The 16,412-nt window shown below is 49.2% G+C and overlaps 1 protein-coding gene across 4 annotated transcripts in view; it reads left to right on the top strand.

Annotated features, from left to right (window-relative positions):
- The first annotated feature begins 261 nt into the window (after window positions 1-261).
- The window catches only part of RGS3 (regulator of G protein signaling 3), a 119,166-nt gene continuing 103,015 nt past the window's right edge, over window positions 262-16,412 (top strand). Inside the window, exons 1-2 of one of the 4 annotated variants that reach the window (XM_047699397.1) lie at window positions 262-1,013; window positions 15,126-15,176. In XM_047699397.1, coding sequence (XP_047555353.1) covers window positions 935-1,013; window positions 15,126-15,176 — 130 coding nt within the window. In that variant the 5' untranslated portion in view covers window positions 262-934. The remainder of the gene's footprint in view (window positions 1,014-15,125; window positions 15,177-16,412) is intronic. The other 3 variants (XM_047699393.1, XM_047699395.1, XM_047699394.1) reach the window with 3 other exon arrangements.

Here is a 16,412-nt window from a genome sequence, read left to right on the forward strand (position 1 = left end):
AGCAGATGTCTTGGTGTGAAACTGTTCCCAGGAGGTGTCCCACGAATGTTTGCTGACAGAGACATGTAGGGACTGACCTTCCTTCCAGCTCTGCCTCCTGGCACCTGCTCTGGAGACTGAAAGCACCTACCCTCCCTGCATCCCGTGCTTTTTGTCCCCTCGGACGCTGCGGGCCTGCACTCCTGTTCCACAGGGCCAGGCTGCAGATGGGAGCCTGTGAGGTTGGCTGGAGCAAGCTGCTTTGGCCTGGACCTGTGCCAGGCTGCTCCCATCCAAGAGGAGGCAGAGTTTGGGAACGCAGAGTTTGGGAAGGAGCTGCAGCCTGGTGGGGGCAGCCAGTCCAAGCACGGAGAACACTTTTCCAAACCCTACTGTGCCGGGCCAGGAAGATGCTCCTTTGCGCTTGCTTGAGTCTGGTGATTACAGGTCTGAGCTTCAAAGCGTGTTACAAACCTGGCTAATTGCTGGCCTGGGGGAGCTGGGCGAGCAGGCCAGCCCACCTGCGTGGACACGCCAGGGGCCGCGGGCCTCACCTGGGGCTGGGACTTCCGGCCTGGAGCCGGGAGCCCTGGTGTGGCTGCCCGGTTCCTTCTGGCTCCTCCGGGAGACGTACGGTAGGGAGCTCGGAGGAGGGGCCACCCGGGCGGGAGCTGCGGCCCTTGCCCTTGCGGTTGGGGCGCTGCCGCCTCCTCCCCCGGGGCCCGCGTCGGATCGGTCAGGTGGAAACCTCCGCATTCAAACCGGCGCGGGCCAATCAGGGCCCGGCGCGCCGGCTCATTCATTCAAACGCTCGCCGCAGCCAGCCTCCCGCTCCCGCCTCCGGGACACCGGCGCGGGGCGGGGGCGGGTGAACCTGCTGCCTCGGTTACAGGGGAGCAACACAGCCGCCTCAGGTTGCAGGCGGTCCTGGCCGGCTGCGGCGGGCGGGGCGGCCATGGAGCGCTCCCTGCACCGTGTCTCCCTCGGGAGCCGGCGTGCCCACCCAGACTTGTCCTTCTACCTCACCACCTTTGGTAAGTGCCCGAGACAGCTGGCTGCCAGCGCTGCTTCATCCTACTCCCAGCGCCCGGAAAGCCCCCTCATCCCCCGCCCCCCCCCCCCCCCCCCCCCCCCCCCCCCCCGCCTTCGTGATATGTGGGGCTAGCAGCAGTGGCTGCCTCCTCTGGCCCCTTCCTCTAGGGGTGCCCCGGGGGGGCGGGGCAGGCTGAGCAAGCCGCGGGCCACCACCTGCTGCCTGGCCAGTGGTGCCAAGTGCAGCCGCTCCTGCCTCACTGGGCTGGAATCACCAAAGCTCCATCCGTCTTTCAGAGACCCGGTTTGCCCCACTGGTTTCCCATTAGCCAGCAGCTCATGGTTGAATCACCGTCTTGTTACTACATCTGGAGATTTCCTCCATCCTCTTTCCCTTTAGGACAGGTGCGGGGCGCACCTTGGCAACTGCACCGTGGATCACTGACCCACAGCAGATATAGGAGAATTCTCTTCTCCAGGAGTGACCAGCCTCTCCGGAGGGTCACAGGCCTGCCCTGGAGGGCTTGAGATAGAAAGAAATGGTCAGTAGGCCCCTGCTCCCAAACCCCTTGCTAGCTCACCTCTGTTCCCCCAAATAGCAACCGGGCAGCAGCTGCCCCAACGGTCTGGGCAAGTCCAGCCTCCCAGGAAGCCATGATAAGGCTGAAAGCCCTGTCCGGGATCCTTGCCGCCTTCACGGCTGTGTGTGTCCTCCCTGGTTCTGGCACTCCCTATGGAGAGCGGGTAATCGTTCCTCCGTGGAGGATCCTCCAGATCCCAGGGAGCCAGGGCCAGACTTGGTACCTGAGCTCAAGCCTTCTGAGAGGATTTGGCCAGCACTGCTTTTTTTTTTTTTTTTTTTTTATCCTTCCTTAAATTTGTATACCATTTTCTTTATAAAAGTTGGGGTCGTTACTGCAACACGCAGGACTTTGCCCAGATTTCACTGACAGAACAGCCCAGAAGTTGGGCCCTCCCTGGGGTTCTGGCTCTTCTGTTCTCAAGCTTACCTCTATCAGCACGCTTGGTTCCGCACAAACTCCCTTTTTCTCTAGGAGCAGAGGGAGTGGTAGGAAAGCAGTGGCTTTGCCCCAGCAGTGGCCTGTGGTGTGGCATCCTGGAAGTCACTGAAGGGACAGCCTGCCCCCCCCCACCCGGGTACAGGTGAAGCGCCACAGTGGGAGGAATGAAGCCGTGGCTGTTTGTTGAGCATTTACCATGTGCCGTGCCTTATGTCAAGTTTTTTATGTCCTTTAATCTCCCCGACCCTTGCAGGCAGTTCCTGTTAATCCCACTGGGATGTGGGAGCCTACCAGACCAAGGAGGCTTCTGGGGTGACCTAAATTGGTGGGGCTGGAGTTGTCCGGAAAGAATGTTCGGGAGCTTTGAGGTTCTGTTACGTTAGCTGTGTCCTGATTTAAAAGTAAAAATATCAGGGTGCCTGGGTGGCTCAGTTGGTGAAGCGTCTGCCTTCGGCTCAGGTCATGGTCCTGGGGTCCTGGGATCCAGCCCCACTTCTGGCTCCCTGCTCAGCGGGGAGTCTTCTCCCTTTCCCTCTTCTGCTTATGCTCACTTGCATGCTCACTTGGTCACTCTCTCAAATGAATAAATAAAATCTTTTTTGAAAAAAGCTAAAAATATAGCTCATTGTTTTTTCCTCCTTATTATCACTGTAAGATGGCTTCATTGTTGAAAACTTAGTGAAAAGAAGAAAGCGAAAAATCACCTGTTCTCTGACTCCTAGAAAAGATAGTTGTCAGTTAACAGTTTATATCCTTCCAGACTTACTTCTGTGTGTGTGTGTGTGTGTGTGTGTGTGTGTGTAGGGGTGCGTTAACGATTTGAAAGGTATCAAGACCATGTTATTTGTACAGTTTTAGAACTCATTACTTTTCCTTACTGGTATAGTGTGACTGTTTCCTAACATCACTCTATGTTCTCTATTGAATTAATCATCTTGCCAGATCTGGGAAGTCGGGAGTGTCCAGACCAGCAGGGACTGGATCCTTGGCCCCACGGTGGCCTCAGGGGTGGGTCGGATGGTTATCTGGGAAGGTTGTTTCTTGAACCAGTGACTGTGACCCGAGTGTGCAGCGGACAGGGAGGAACCTGGTGGGGTGGGGAGCCTCCTGCTCTTACAGTGTCCTTTCAGATTTCTTTGAGGGAGGACACAGATCGACACTGGGAAGTTCTGCCCTGTTTCCTGCTTAAATCCTATTTCCTTGACAAACGCTGCCCCTCTTTGAGGCTGCTGATTTTTTTCATACATGGAGTGGTCTTTGCTTGTCTGCTCATGAATGAAGATTCATATTAGTGGTTACCAGACTTGGTCACTTGGCAGAAGCACCTGGCAAGTCCATTGAAAACAGATTCCTGGGGTGCCTGGAGTTGGTTAGGCGTCCGACTCTTGGTTTTGGCTCAGGTTGTGATCTCAGAGTTGGGAAATTGAGCCCTGTATGGGGCTCTTTGCTCAGTATGGAGTCTGCTTAAGACTCCCTCTCCCGGGGTGCCTGGGTGGCTCAGTTGGTTAAGCAACTGCCTTCCACTCAGGTCATGATCCTGGAGTCCCAGGATTAGGTCCCACATCAGGCTCCCTGCTTGGCAGGGGGTCTGCTTCTCCCACTGACCTCTCTCCTCTCGTGCTCTCTCTCTCTCAAATAAATAAATAAAATCTTAAAAAAAAAAAAAAAAAAGACTCCCTCTCCCTCTTCCCCTTCCGCCCAGCTCTCTTTTTCTCTCTTTCCCTCAAAATAAGTAAATAACTTAAAAAAAAAAAAAAAACCTACCATAGATTCCTAGGATCTTGATAAGTCTAGCCTGGAGCCTGAGAATCTATAATTATAAGAAGCCACAGAAGTATTTTGGTGATTAGCCTGGTTTGGAAGCTATGAATTTAGGCTTCGGTAGCCATGTGAACTCCCTTGAAGGTCTTTGCTGAGTTTACTCTGGTTCGCTGGCCTTTCCCCAGCATAGCAGATAGCCCCTGGCCTTCAGGAGTGGGCTTTGCCCTGGTAGAACCAGATGAAAGTCCTGCCTAGCTGGTGGTTTACCCCGAGCACAAACATTTATTTTATTTTTATTATTTTTTAATTGGTTTTAAAGATTTTATTTATTTATTTGACAGACAGAGAAAGATCACAGTAGGCAGAGAGGCAGGCAGAGAGAGAGAGGAGGAAGCAGGCTCCCCGCTGAGCAGGGAGCCCGATTCGGGGCTCGATCCGAGGACCCTGGGATCATGACCTGAGCCGAAGGCAGAGGCTTAACCCACTGAGCCACCCAGGTGCCTCCGGAGCACAAACATTTAAAGGGAGCTAAATTTCCAGGATCTCTGGAATTCTAAAGAGACAAAATTGTTTTCCTTCCAGGGAGAGTACTGTTGAGGTTTATGTATTGTGTGTGTGTGTGTGTGTGTGTGTGCACGCGCACACATGCGCAAGGATATGGGTACATCACCTTGTCCCCCAGTAAGAGACACATTCAAGTAACATTATTAGTTAGCCACACGCTGCCTTCTAAGGAGGTGTTCTGGCTCCAGGAGAGGGGAGAATGTAAACCGGTCCTAGAACCCAGCTCCTCCAGAGATGACAAGTGTGTTTTCTATAGTACAGATGCCAGCCTGCTGCTTGGCATGTTGGAGAGTGGTGAGTGAGGCCCTGAACCCGAGGCTGTGACCAGCCCGGCCAGCTGCCCCTGGCTGGCTGTGCTGCTCAGAGCCTGGGCCAGGCCCTGGGCTTAGCCAGGAAGCCCCTCCAACAACTTCTCAGGGGCTTATGATTTACTGGTTGGGGTCCTCAGCATTCATTGGCTTTCCTGTCATCTGGGGATCTGTTTGCTTGGGAGCATTCAGAAATTCTCAGTTTCTGGCCTATCGAGAGTCCTTTTGTTCTCTTTTCCAATTCTGTTCAATTTTTTAAAAAACCTTTTTATTTTGAAATATAACACACCGACAGAAAAGTGTCCCCCCAAATGACGTGCAGCTGAGTGACTCATCACAAAGCAAATATCTGTGTGACTTTCACGGGGTAGGGGGCGGGCAGTCAAGATGGCCAGTATCCAGAGACCTCGTGTTCAACATGCAGATTTTTTCTTTATCATTCAGTTCGAAATAGTTTGTAATTTTCATAGTCCTACTTTCTCAAGTATTTAAATGATTTGGAAATGTGTTTCTTAATTCCCCAACAGTGGGGATTTTCTGGTAATATGTTTATTCTTTGTTTTATATTTTGATCAGTGGATATACTATGCATCCTTTCCCTCCTTTTTTTTCCCTTAAAGATTTTATTTTTATTTATTTGACAGAGAGAGAGATCACAAGTAGGCAGAGAGGCAGGCAGAGAGAGAAGGGGAAGCAGGCTTCCTGCTGAGCAGAGAGCCCATTGTGGGGCTCGATCCCAGGACCCTGAGATCATGACCTGAGCCGAAGGCAGAGGCTTAACCTACTGAGCCACCCAGGCACCCCCATCCTTTCCCTCCTTTGATGGCCCAGGATACGGTCAGTTTTTTATAAATGTTCTATGTGTCCTTGAAAAGTTCTGCAGTGGTTGAGTGTAGTGTTCTTTTTATGTGTCAGATTTTGGTCAAGTTTGCTAATTATGTTGTCCAAATGTTCTACATCCTTGCTGATTCCGCCCTCCCCCATCTGTGCTATCAGTTATCAAGACAAGTTGTGTTAAATTTCCTCCTGTGGTTGTACATTTGTCTTTTTGTCATTAGAGTTGTCTTTCTTTTATATATTTTGAAGTGCTAGAGCATACAAATTTACAACTGTTACCTTAGTAGTGAATTGAAACTTTTACTATCATTAAACCTTTTCTTTATTTCTAGTGGAGAGAAAGTCTACTTTTCCTGACGTTAACATAGCCACCCAGCCTCCTTTTGATTAACAGTGAATTGCCTGGCGTATCTTTTTCCATCTTATTTCTGTCAATCTTTCTGTTTCTTTATGTTCTGGGTGTACTGTGTCCCTTACAAACGCCATGAACAGAGTTGTTCTGTTTGTTGGTGCAGACCTAGGATGATGTCTTCCTTCAAAAAGATATTTGCTTCAGGAGCCTGGGTGGCTCTGTTGGTTGAGTGTCTGTCTGTCATGCTTGGGTCATGATCCCAGGGTCCTGTGATCGAGCCCCGCATCCGGCTTCTTGCTCAGCGGGGAGCCTGCTTCTCCCTCTCCTTCTGCCTGTTTCTCTGCCTGCTTATGCTCTCTCTCTCTCTTTCTCTGTCAGATAGATAAGTAAAATCTTCAAAATTTATTTAAAAAAAGATATTTGCTTCTGTTAGGTGCTTGAAGTCACTAGTGTTCTGGAATAATCCTAATGTTAGGGATTGGGATTATTTGAGGTTAAACTGCAGGCCCTTAAGGAACTGCATTTCATTGCGGCTCACATATTCCTGAGGAACAACTCTTTGGGGTTCTGATCCAAAAGGTCAGGGCTCAGAAGGACCCCACTCTTGACAGGCTCTGGTCTCCAACTCCTGTTCCTCTTGCTCTGTGAGGCAGACAGAAACTCTGCTCAGCCTCTCAGCTTCTCCGTCATCTCTCTGGAATTTGAAAACACCCCAAGGAGAGAATTAGCCCAGGAAAACATTAAACTTCGTTCCATGAACCTCCCTCTCCCGAGATCCTGCTCTATAGTTCCTCTCTGTCTTGTTGTATCTCTAAGAAGCTGCTTTTAAACATTATTTTTTTTAACTTTTTAATTTTATTCATTTATTTGTCAGAGAGAGAGCATAAGCAGGGGGAGTGGCAGGCAGAGGGGGAAGCAGGCTCCCCACTGAGCAAGAGCCCAATTCAGGACTCGATCCCAGGACCCTGGAATCATGACCTGAGCTAAAGGCAGATGCTTAACCGACTGGACCACCCAGGCGTCCCCACGAAGCTGCTTTTAAATATTTTGCCCAGCTCCTCTAGATTTCCTCAGTGGGTCTGTCATCTCAAAAATAGACCCTATGCGTGTTTTCTAATTCTTCTGAGTTGTTTTTTACTCTTTTCATTTCCTCTCCTTTCCTCCCTCTCTCCTTTCCTTCCACCCTTCCATCCTTCCTTCCCTTTTACTTCCCTCCATCCTTCTTTTTGTCCTATCAGTGGGAGTGCCTACTATTTGCCAGGTTCTCCATGTACGTTAGAGCTCAGTTTTACAAGAGCCCCTCCCCGCCCCCGCCAGAATGGTATGATTCTTCTTCTTTCCATTGCACAGATGAAGAGACAGAGGTGCAGTGATTCAGCACCATCGGTGGTGGACCCAGGATCCAAGCCAGGTCTTACTGACTCCAAAACCTGTGCTTTGCTCATGGTTCCTTCTGGCTTCCACCCTTGTGTTTTCCATATTAGACGTGTTCTGCTGGAAAACTTTGGTAGTGAAAAAAATAACACACTGTAAGACATGATGAAAATAAATCACTGACTTCGTGGTGTGGCTTCAAGCCATCGGTAAGGATGTCGTAGGTGCTCATCATTATAAGATATGTAACTATGGAGAAAAAGTCTGTAATAATATGACATAGGTAAGGGTGGCGAGTCATTTATAAAATATAAAATATAATATGTGAAACTGACAATTTTGGAACTAAAGTCAACTAAAAGGGAGATTGTGAAAGGAAAGAAGAATGTGAATTTTCTATATATTGTGGTACGGGACACATGAATGTGTGTAAAAGAAAACCATTTGCTCTGCGGGTAAAGCATGTTCATGAACGTGCTGGGCCGTTGGTGGGTTAATGTGGGGCAATTCCAGATTTTATAGTTGAATTGGTAACGAGTATGGTTTGAATCTATCAAAATTCTTTAGGGAGAACAATCAGGGACCTCACGAATGGAGGGCCTTTTGTTCCCTTAGTCATATTTATCTTAGAACCATATTTTCTTAACAATTTTAAAAATTGAAAAATTGTCCCAGAATTGAGATCAGGTTTACGTCCCCTGGCTGTGGAGGCAATATGGGGGTGTATTAATTATCTATTGCTTCATAACAAAGTATCCCAATACCTGTTGGCTTAAAAAACCCAAATATTTGGTATCTCCCCATTCCTGTGAGTCAGGAATTGGGGAATGGCTCTACTGGCTGGATTTTGCTCAGGGTCTCTGTGGCCAAGAGTTTAGCCGGTATATGCTGGCGAGAGCAACGTATTCCTGGAAGGAAAAGCAGCTTGGGAGGCCCCATTAATATCAGGTTGCAAAGGAAGTGGAGAGTCAGAAGAGAAGAGTCACACTGACCCGCCATCATTTCTATCTCACCACTCAGCCCCCAACCTACCCTGCCTGAGCTCTGCAGGCCTCCTCCCGCCAGCAGGCACCAGTATAAGCCAGGCTGTTTCTCCAAAGGGAACTCAAGATTCTCCCTCTTCAAAAGAACAGACACTTGAAAGACCCCTGCAGCCTGCCATTTGCCCTTTAGAGGGGAGAAAGCAAAATTGGTAAACAGGTGTACCCCTCTTGGAGCCTCGGTCAGGCTGCCCTGTGGGTCAGGCGGCCCAGGATCCCAGAGAGAGGGGTGCCTAGCAGCTGGTTGTCTCCCTCCCTCTCTCCTGCACACAAAGCTTTGAGGTACAGACTCGTCCCCACAAATTCAGGGGAAATCTGTGAGTGCTGGTGGCCAGCCAGGCTCTGCAGAGATCCAGCCTCCTTTGTACGTTTGCCCTGACATCCTACCCCTTCCTGTGGCTTTCAACACATGATAGCTCCTAAGTAGGGAATTGTTTTTGAGGTGAACTGGGTTTTGGGATGACTACTCCTTCCTGCCAGCCAGGCAAGTCCCTCAGAGATGTATCCCCTGCACACCCCAGGGTGCCATGAGCTCCCTCTAGGACATGCTTCTGCTGACCCCTGAGGCCAGCTGTGGTGGGCAGCCCCCGTCTTCTTGTTTCGTGTTCTGAGTGTGTCTCTCCCTGGCTGTGTCCTGAGAGTCCGAGTTCATCTTCCCATGGCCCTCCACAGAGTAAGGTCTGCCAGATTGAATTTCTTTAGCCAGCTTCCATGCCCTTTTTTTCTGCAGGTCCCAGGGAGTCTGAATCCCCCTAGGTCCTGTGCCAGTGGTGTCTTGGGGACATTCCTTCGAACCTGCCCTCTTTTTGGTTTCCTCCTGGCTTCCGAAGCAAAGCTGTGGCCATGGTCCTGTGCCTGCTGGCTTTGTGGGCTCCTGAAGCCCAGGGTGGCATTGGCAAATGCAGTGGTGCATATTAATGGCTCTGGAAGACCAGCTCAGACCACAGGCCAGAGTTCTGGAGTTGAGGCCAGCATTCTGGTCTCTCGTTCTGGTCTGTCTTACCCATGTCACTCTGGGCCCAGGACAAGTCACCTTCCATATCTGGGCATGACTATTCTGCCTTCCAATTGAGGAGGTGGGACAAGATGACTCCAGGGCCCTGGAGACGCATTCATTGGATGGGATGGGCTAAGAGGGGAGGGACAAGCGTGGTCAAGGGGGGTGGGGGGGGACACATTCTTCTTTTTGCCCTTGTCTGTGAGCCCACGGATGGGCTGGGGGAGCGTGTGTCCCTTGAGGGGGGCGCAGAATCTGGTCTGCCGGGCTTGGTTTCTCTTGCTGTCCCCCAGAGGGCCTGCATGGCAAGGCCTGCAAGGGGAGCTAGGCAGACTTCTCTGATTTCCAAGTCAGTCTTTGCTCCAGGCCCATCCTGTGCTCCAGCTCCACTTTTGAGCTTTGCTCACGCTCCTGCCCTGGTGGTCACTGGGCTGCCAGTTCCCTGCCATTGGACACCCGGGCATTCAGATCTGTCCTTTCTGACTCGGCCCTGTGCAGGTGCCTGGCTAATGTTTGTCAAGTGGAACTAGTGACCATTTGTGCTGGGAGAGTCTCCATCCTGATTTCTTTTCTTTTTTTTTTTTTAAATTAACATATAATGTATTATTGGTTTCAGAGGTTCAGGTCTGTGATTCGTTGGTTTTATATAACCCAGTGCTCATTACATCACGTGCCCTCCTTAACGTCCATCACCCAGGTAACCCATCCCTCCACCTCTCTCTCTTCCAGCACCCTCAGTTTGTTTCCTATGACCAAGAGTCTCTTATGGTTTGTCTCCCTCTCTGGTCTTTTCTTATTTTTTTTCCCTATGATCCTCTGTTTTGTTTCTTAAATTCCACATATCAGTGAGATCATATGATAATTGTCTTTCTCTGATTGACTTATTTTGTTTAGCGTAATACCCTCTAGTTCCATCCACATTGTTATAAACAGCAAGATTTTATTTCTTTTTTGATGGCTGAGTAATATTCCATGGTATGTATGTATGTATGTATATACATATGTATATATACACACCACATCTTCTTTATCCATTCATCTGTTGATAGACATCTGGGCTCTTTCCATAGTTTGGCTACTGTGGACATTGCTGCTATAAACTTTGGGGTGCATGTGCCCCTTCAGATCATTACATCTGTATCTTTGGAGTAAATACCCAGTAGTGCGATTGCTGGGTTGTAGGGTAGCCCTATTTTCAACTTTTTGAGGAACCTCCATGCTGTTTCCCAGAGTGGCTGCACCAGCTTGCATTCCCTCTAGTGGTGTGGGAGGGTTCCCTTTTCTCCGCATTCTCACCAACATCTGTTGTTTCCCAACTTGTTGATTTGAGCCATTTTGGCTGGTGTGAGGTGGTATCTTGCTGTGGTTTTGATTTGTCTTGCCCTGTCCATCCTGATTTCTGTGAACAGTCCATTGGGTAGGTGATGGTGTCGTGCAGCTCACTGGCTCCCACAGCTTTGGAAAGCCAGGTATGTTTGGGCCAAAGCTGCCTTTGCACTGGTAATAGTTTCAGAAAAGATGTTTGGCATTAAACACAGACGGCTTTGGGTTCATGAGATGGGATCGTGACTGCTGGCCATTTTTGTCTGTTTCAAAGCCTTCTCCTACTCCACACTGGGTCCGGCACATTTTTTTGTAGATTTTTCACGTCTAGAGGGCCCCAAAGTGGTAATTGTTCAGATCTTGAGCTTATAATGGCACGGATTCTCTTGGCGCCTTTCATGCAAGGACCTCCTCACCCTCCAGCATTATCTGATCTAAACACAACTTGGTGAGTGCAGTAGCCCCTGTTATTAGCTCCACCTGGCAGCTGAGGAACAAAGTGGCTCTGAGAGTGAGGACAGTAGTCAGGGCTGGAACTGGAACAGGCCTCCAGGGTTCTGAGATCTGGTTCTGGGCAGCAGAACAGCAGGAATTTCTGGTGGGTGAAGAGCTGGACAAGGGTTTGCTGGAGTCTGGGTTGCCTGAATTTGCAGTTTAAACACCCCCAAAGTGTGAAGAGCAAGTGGTTTCCAGGTCCCAGGGGTTGGTGAGCTGCTCAGAATTTCCCCCTCCTTTCTGTTCCCTGAGCCCTGCCTGGCCTTCCTCCAGCCAGCAGCAATGCACAAGCCCCAGCCACAGTCCCAATTTCATGGGGGCATGTCCAGAGATAAATAGTTGGGATGATGAAGGGATGTCTCACTGTGCCATGAGGAGTGGTGGAAGAAGAGAGCCCGGAGACTGACAGCAGAACCATGTCTGGGCAATAAAAGCTATCGAGAGGCCACTTCTGGTTCAATATAAGATGGAGTATTGAACAATCAGAGTTGTTGCAAAAGAAAAAGGGCTCCCATTACAGAAAGTGAGCTCCCCATCACTAGAGGTAATCAAGCGAGGCAGATGACTATAAGACAGGGTTGTCATGGATGCAAGGGCTTTCTGGTTGCTGTGTGGGGTTGCTGCAGGCTGGGAGGCCCTGCCCTATCCTCCTCGTCTCCCCAGTATTTGTCCACCAGATGGATTGAGTTCAGTGGTTTCTTAAGGTTCCAGAAAGAGTCCACTGGAGTGAGGAAAAATTTTGAGCATGTCATTGAGGAAGAGGAGTATGATCCTTCTCTCTTCTGTCCTTGCTGAAGGGCTACTGGGCATTTGTGAGGATGGCTTGATGTTTTGTTTTGTTTTTATGTTGTCTTTGAAAAAATTAGAAAAGCCAGGGGAAAAACCAACTCTTTGTTCTTCACCTGCTTTCCAGCCCTGGTCCTTCTGTTATGAAGGACCCCTCCCTCCCTCTCTTCTTCCTCTTTCTCACCTCTTCCCTTCTTTTTTCATTTCCTCTTCATATTTTTAATTTAATTTGTATTTTTAAAATATTTTATTTATTGGGGCACCTGGGTGGCTCAGTGGGTTAAGCCGCTGCCTTCGGCTCAGGTCATGATCCCAGGTCCTGGGTTCGAGCCCCACATCGGGCTTTCTGCTCAGCAGGGAGCCTGCTTCCTCCTCTCTCTCTGCCTGCCTCTCTGCTTACTTGTGATTTCTCTCTGTCAAATAAATAAATAAAATCTTTAAAAAAAATAAAATAAAATATTTTATTTATCAATAAATAAAGTGAGAGCAGAGGGGAGGGGCAGAGGGAGGGAGAGAGAGAGAGAATCTCAAGCAGACTCCCCACTGAGCACGGAGCCAGACTCAGGGCTCCATCTCATGACAACAAGATCGTGACCTGAGCCAGGTCTAGAGTTGGATGCTTAGCTGACTGAGACACCCAGGCATGCCTCCTCTTCTTATTTATTATTTTTTTTATAGAAATGCTATAGTTCATATAATTTGTATTGTTGAAACAAGTGATAGAATTAAATTCCTCTTGACTTCCCTTCCTCCAATCCTAGACACAATCCCTGTTTTTCATTTGGTACCCTTTTACAACACACACACACACACACACACACGTAGAAATATATGTCATCTGTATTGTTCTGCAATTTTCTTGTTTCTCTTAAAAACTTATCACAGCGTTCCCTCTGCCAGGACATACAGAATTCCCCCATTTAAAAATTTTTTTTATTATTTTAAAAAAATATTTTATTTATTTCTTTATTTGAGAGAGAAAGAGCATTAAAAGGGGGAGAGTCAGAGGGAGAAGCAGACTCCCTGCCAAGCAGGGAGCCCGATTCGGGACTCGATCCCAGGACTCCAGGATCATGACCTGAGCCAAAAGCAGTCGCTTAACCAACTGAGCCACCCAGTCGTCCCCATTATTATTATTATTATTATTATTTATTATTATTATTTTTTAAAATATCTTATTTATTTATTTGTCAGAGAGAGAGAGAGAGAGAGAGCGAGAGTGAGCACAGGCAGATAGAGTGGCAGGCAGAGGCAGAGGGAGAAGCAGGCTCCCTGCCTAGCAAGGAGCCCGATGCGGGACTCGATCCCAGAACCCCGGGATCACGACCCAAGCCGAAGGCAGCTGCCCAACCAACTGAGCCACCCAGGCGTCCCAGTTATTATTATTATTATTATTATTTTTTTAATAGCCCCTACCATTCTAAGCACAGCTAGTGATGGCTCACTTAACCGTTTTCATATTAATGGACTTTTCAGGTGTTTCCACTTTGTTCCTGTTTTAAACAGTGCTGGAGCTCCAACCTTGAGCTCAGGTGTGTGGGTTTTTGTCTGTGATAGCTACGTCAAAGTAGAATTGCTGGATTGAAGGACATGCACTATAGAATTCTGATAGATACTGCTACCAGAAATTTCCCTTTGTTATGCTTCCTCCCACAGGGTTTGAGAGTACCTGTTTTCTTACATTTTTAACCAATATTTGACATTATCCGTCTCTTTTTTAAAAGATTTTATTTTATTATTGTTTTTTAAGTAGTGTGGAGCCCAACACAGGGCCTGAACTCAATAGCCCTGGAGATCAAGACCTGAGCTGAGATCGAGAGTTGGACGCCCCACTGACTGAGCCCCCCAGGCACCCCTAAAGATTTTATTTTTAAGTTATCGCTACACCTAAGGTAGGGCTCAAACTTCCAACCCTGAGATCAAGAGTCACTGAGCCAGCCAGGGACCCCAACATGATCTTTAAATGATCTGCCAAGCAGATTGATAGAAAATGGTATTTTGTGGCCAATTTGCATGTCCCAGGTCTCTGTGAGGTCGAGCATCATCTCGTACATATTGGCTGTTTTGTCTTCTCTGAATTTGCAGTTTATGACCTTTGTCTATTTTTCTATTGTGTTGTCTCATAACCTTGTTTGTGATATCTTTAATTGTAGTAGACATTTAAAAACCGTATGGAGTTAGAGTTGTCTGTCTTTTCCCTTGGTGTCCCTGCATTTGCGCCTTGCTCAGAAGGCCTTTTCCAAGCTTATAAACACACTCAGAGGCCCTCCAGCGTGTTCTAGTCCGGGGCTCCTCAACTTTTACTTCCTCCCTGGGGAGTTGGTTAAATTGCAGATTCTGATTCAGCGTGCTTGGGATGGGGGCCCGCGATTCTGCATTTCTAGCTCTCATCCAGATGCTTCTGATGCTGGAGGTTCTCGGACCACAGGTAGCATGGCTCTATGCCAGCTTTTCTTTTCTTTTTTTTTTTTTAAGACTTTATTTATTTATTTGACAGAGATCACAAGTAGGCAGAGAGGCAAACACAGAGAGAGGAGGAAGCAGGCTCCCTGCCAAGCAGAGAGCCCGAGGCGGGGCTCGATCCCAGGACCCTGAGATCACGACCTGAGCTGAAGGCAGAGGCTCAACCCACTGAGCCACCCAGGCGCCCCTATGCCAGTTTTTTTTTTTAGGGAGATCAGGATCCTGTGCAACGGTGGAGGCTGGTAGCATTGACTTTGAAGGATCTCTCTGCCCTGATCTCTTTTTTTTTTTTTTTTTGCTTTTCCTCCGATCATTTGTTCCTTGTCCTTGTGTTGTTATTGACTTTCCAGAACACAGCTAGCTGTCTGTCACAGTGGTGGGCTTTCCCTGTCCTCCCCCTTGACCCCTTGACTCCCATGGACTTCTGACCAAGGCCCAGGATCCTTAACTCTCCAATCTGGGCTTGTCTTGATGTGGACACAGCAACTTTTGCAGCTGTCCAACAGAGAGAGTTCTGCGGCGTTAACCTGCGCTGCCCTGTAAAGTAGTGAACTCCCCATCCCCAGAGGGGTGCAAGCCCAGAATAGAGAACCATTGCAGAGGTATTGCAGAAAGAAGGACTCCTGATGTTGTGAAGAGGCTGCACTAGGTGGCTTCTGGGCTCTCTTCCAACCCAGAGAGTGTTTGGGTCTCTGAATCACTTCACATGAACAAAAGAGCAGCCCTGTCACTGCTACCCTGTCTTTCACCCAACAAGGAGGCAAAGTGAAGTTGCTTCTGTTGTTTCCTTAGGTCAGCTGAAGCTGTCAATCGACGCCCAGGACCGGGTTCTGCTGCTCCACAGTGAGTATCCGGGTGATGAAGGTGCCACCCAGAGGATCTCACACTTTACCTGTCCATTAATCATCTGTTTGTCCTTCCACCCAGCACACACGTAGTTCCTGAACTTCTGCCATGGCCTTTGCTGCCTGGACTCTTCTGTTTATCCCAGCAGGCCCTGCCTATCTCTCTAGCCTGCGTGGCTCTTGCTGTTAATATCACCCTGTACCCCCTTTTCTGGCCAGTTACCTGTACCCCCTTGAGGGCATCATGCTTGCCATGCCTCTGAGCCTCTGCTCCCAAGGTCTCTTATGCCTGGAGTCGCCTGCCTTCTTTTTGAATTCCTTTTGAAAAATAACTCTCCTTCCCTCTGATTTTGCAAGAAACATGCCTGCCTTCATCATCATTAAGACTCGGAAAGGAAGGCTCATTTTGCTTCACCTTTTCCCCTCCAGGAATCACCCCCGTGACCTACCTGAGTATGTTGTTTCCTCCTCTGTGTCCTTCTCACGGCCCTGACTACATGGGTTCTCTCTGGGTTGCCCCGGGAGTGCAGTGGGACAGCAGCCATGTCTGCTGCACCTGCACAGGGTCAGGAGGGGGCGGGGCAGGGAGACCCAGGGTTTCCTCAGGCCAGGAGCCTGCCCCCCTCCCTATGACCACGCCCTCAAGAGGAAGGATGCACACAGGAACGGTAGCTAGGACACCAGGCAGCGTAGACCAGCAGGCGCCTGGGGTCCTCCGGTCCTGGCCTCGGGGCGGGGGGGGCCCGGGTGATGTTCCCAAGGACCAGCAGAGGGGATTTCTTTGTGGGCCAGAGCCAGACTCCAGCTGTGCAAACAGATTTTGCAAAATGCATCTTGGCCTCCACCACTTCATTTGTCCTGCACAGTTTGCTTTGGCTTCGCCCCAGTCTTGGGGCTCTTCATCCCTTCCAGCCTGTTCTCTCTCTCCTTTGGCTTCTCAGCCTTCATGCCTCAGACTACGGGAGCCCCGTCCAAGCCAAACCCTAGGGCTCCACCCACACTGAACAGTAAAAAAAAAGAGCCAAGAGACTGCCGGGTCTCTGCAGACCTCAGGCAAACGGGCGGGGCTTATGTCAGGATCAAGCCTGTGCCTCACCCGCCACCTGTCCCTTGCCTTTATTTATTATTATTTTTTTCTCTAGCAAATGTCCCTGGAGCAATTACTTGCTTGCCAGACCCTCTCCTAAGCACTTTAGACACATTATTGCCTTTATGCAGCAGACCTACCATGTGG

This window comes from Lutra lutra, chromosome 13, assembly GCF_902655055.1.
Source record: "Lutra lutra chromosome 13, mLutLut1.2, whole genome shotgun sequence".
NCBI lineage: Eukaryota > Metazoa > Chordata > Mammalia > Carnivora > Mustelidae > Lutra > Lutra lutra.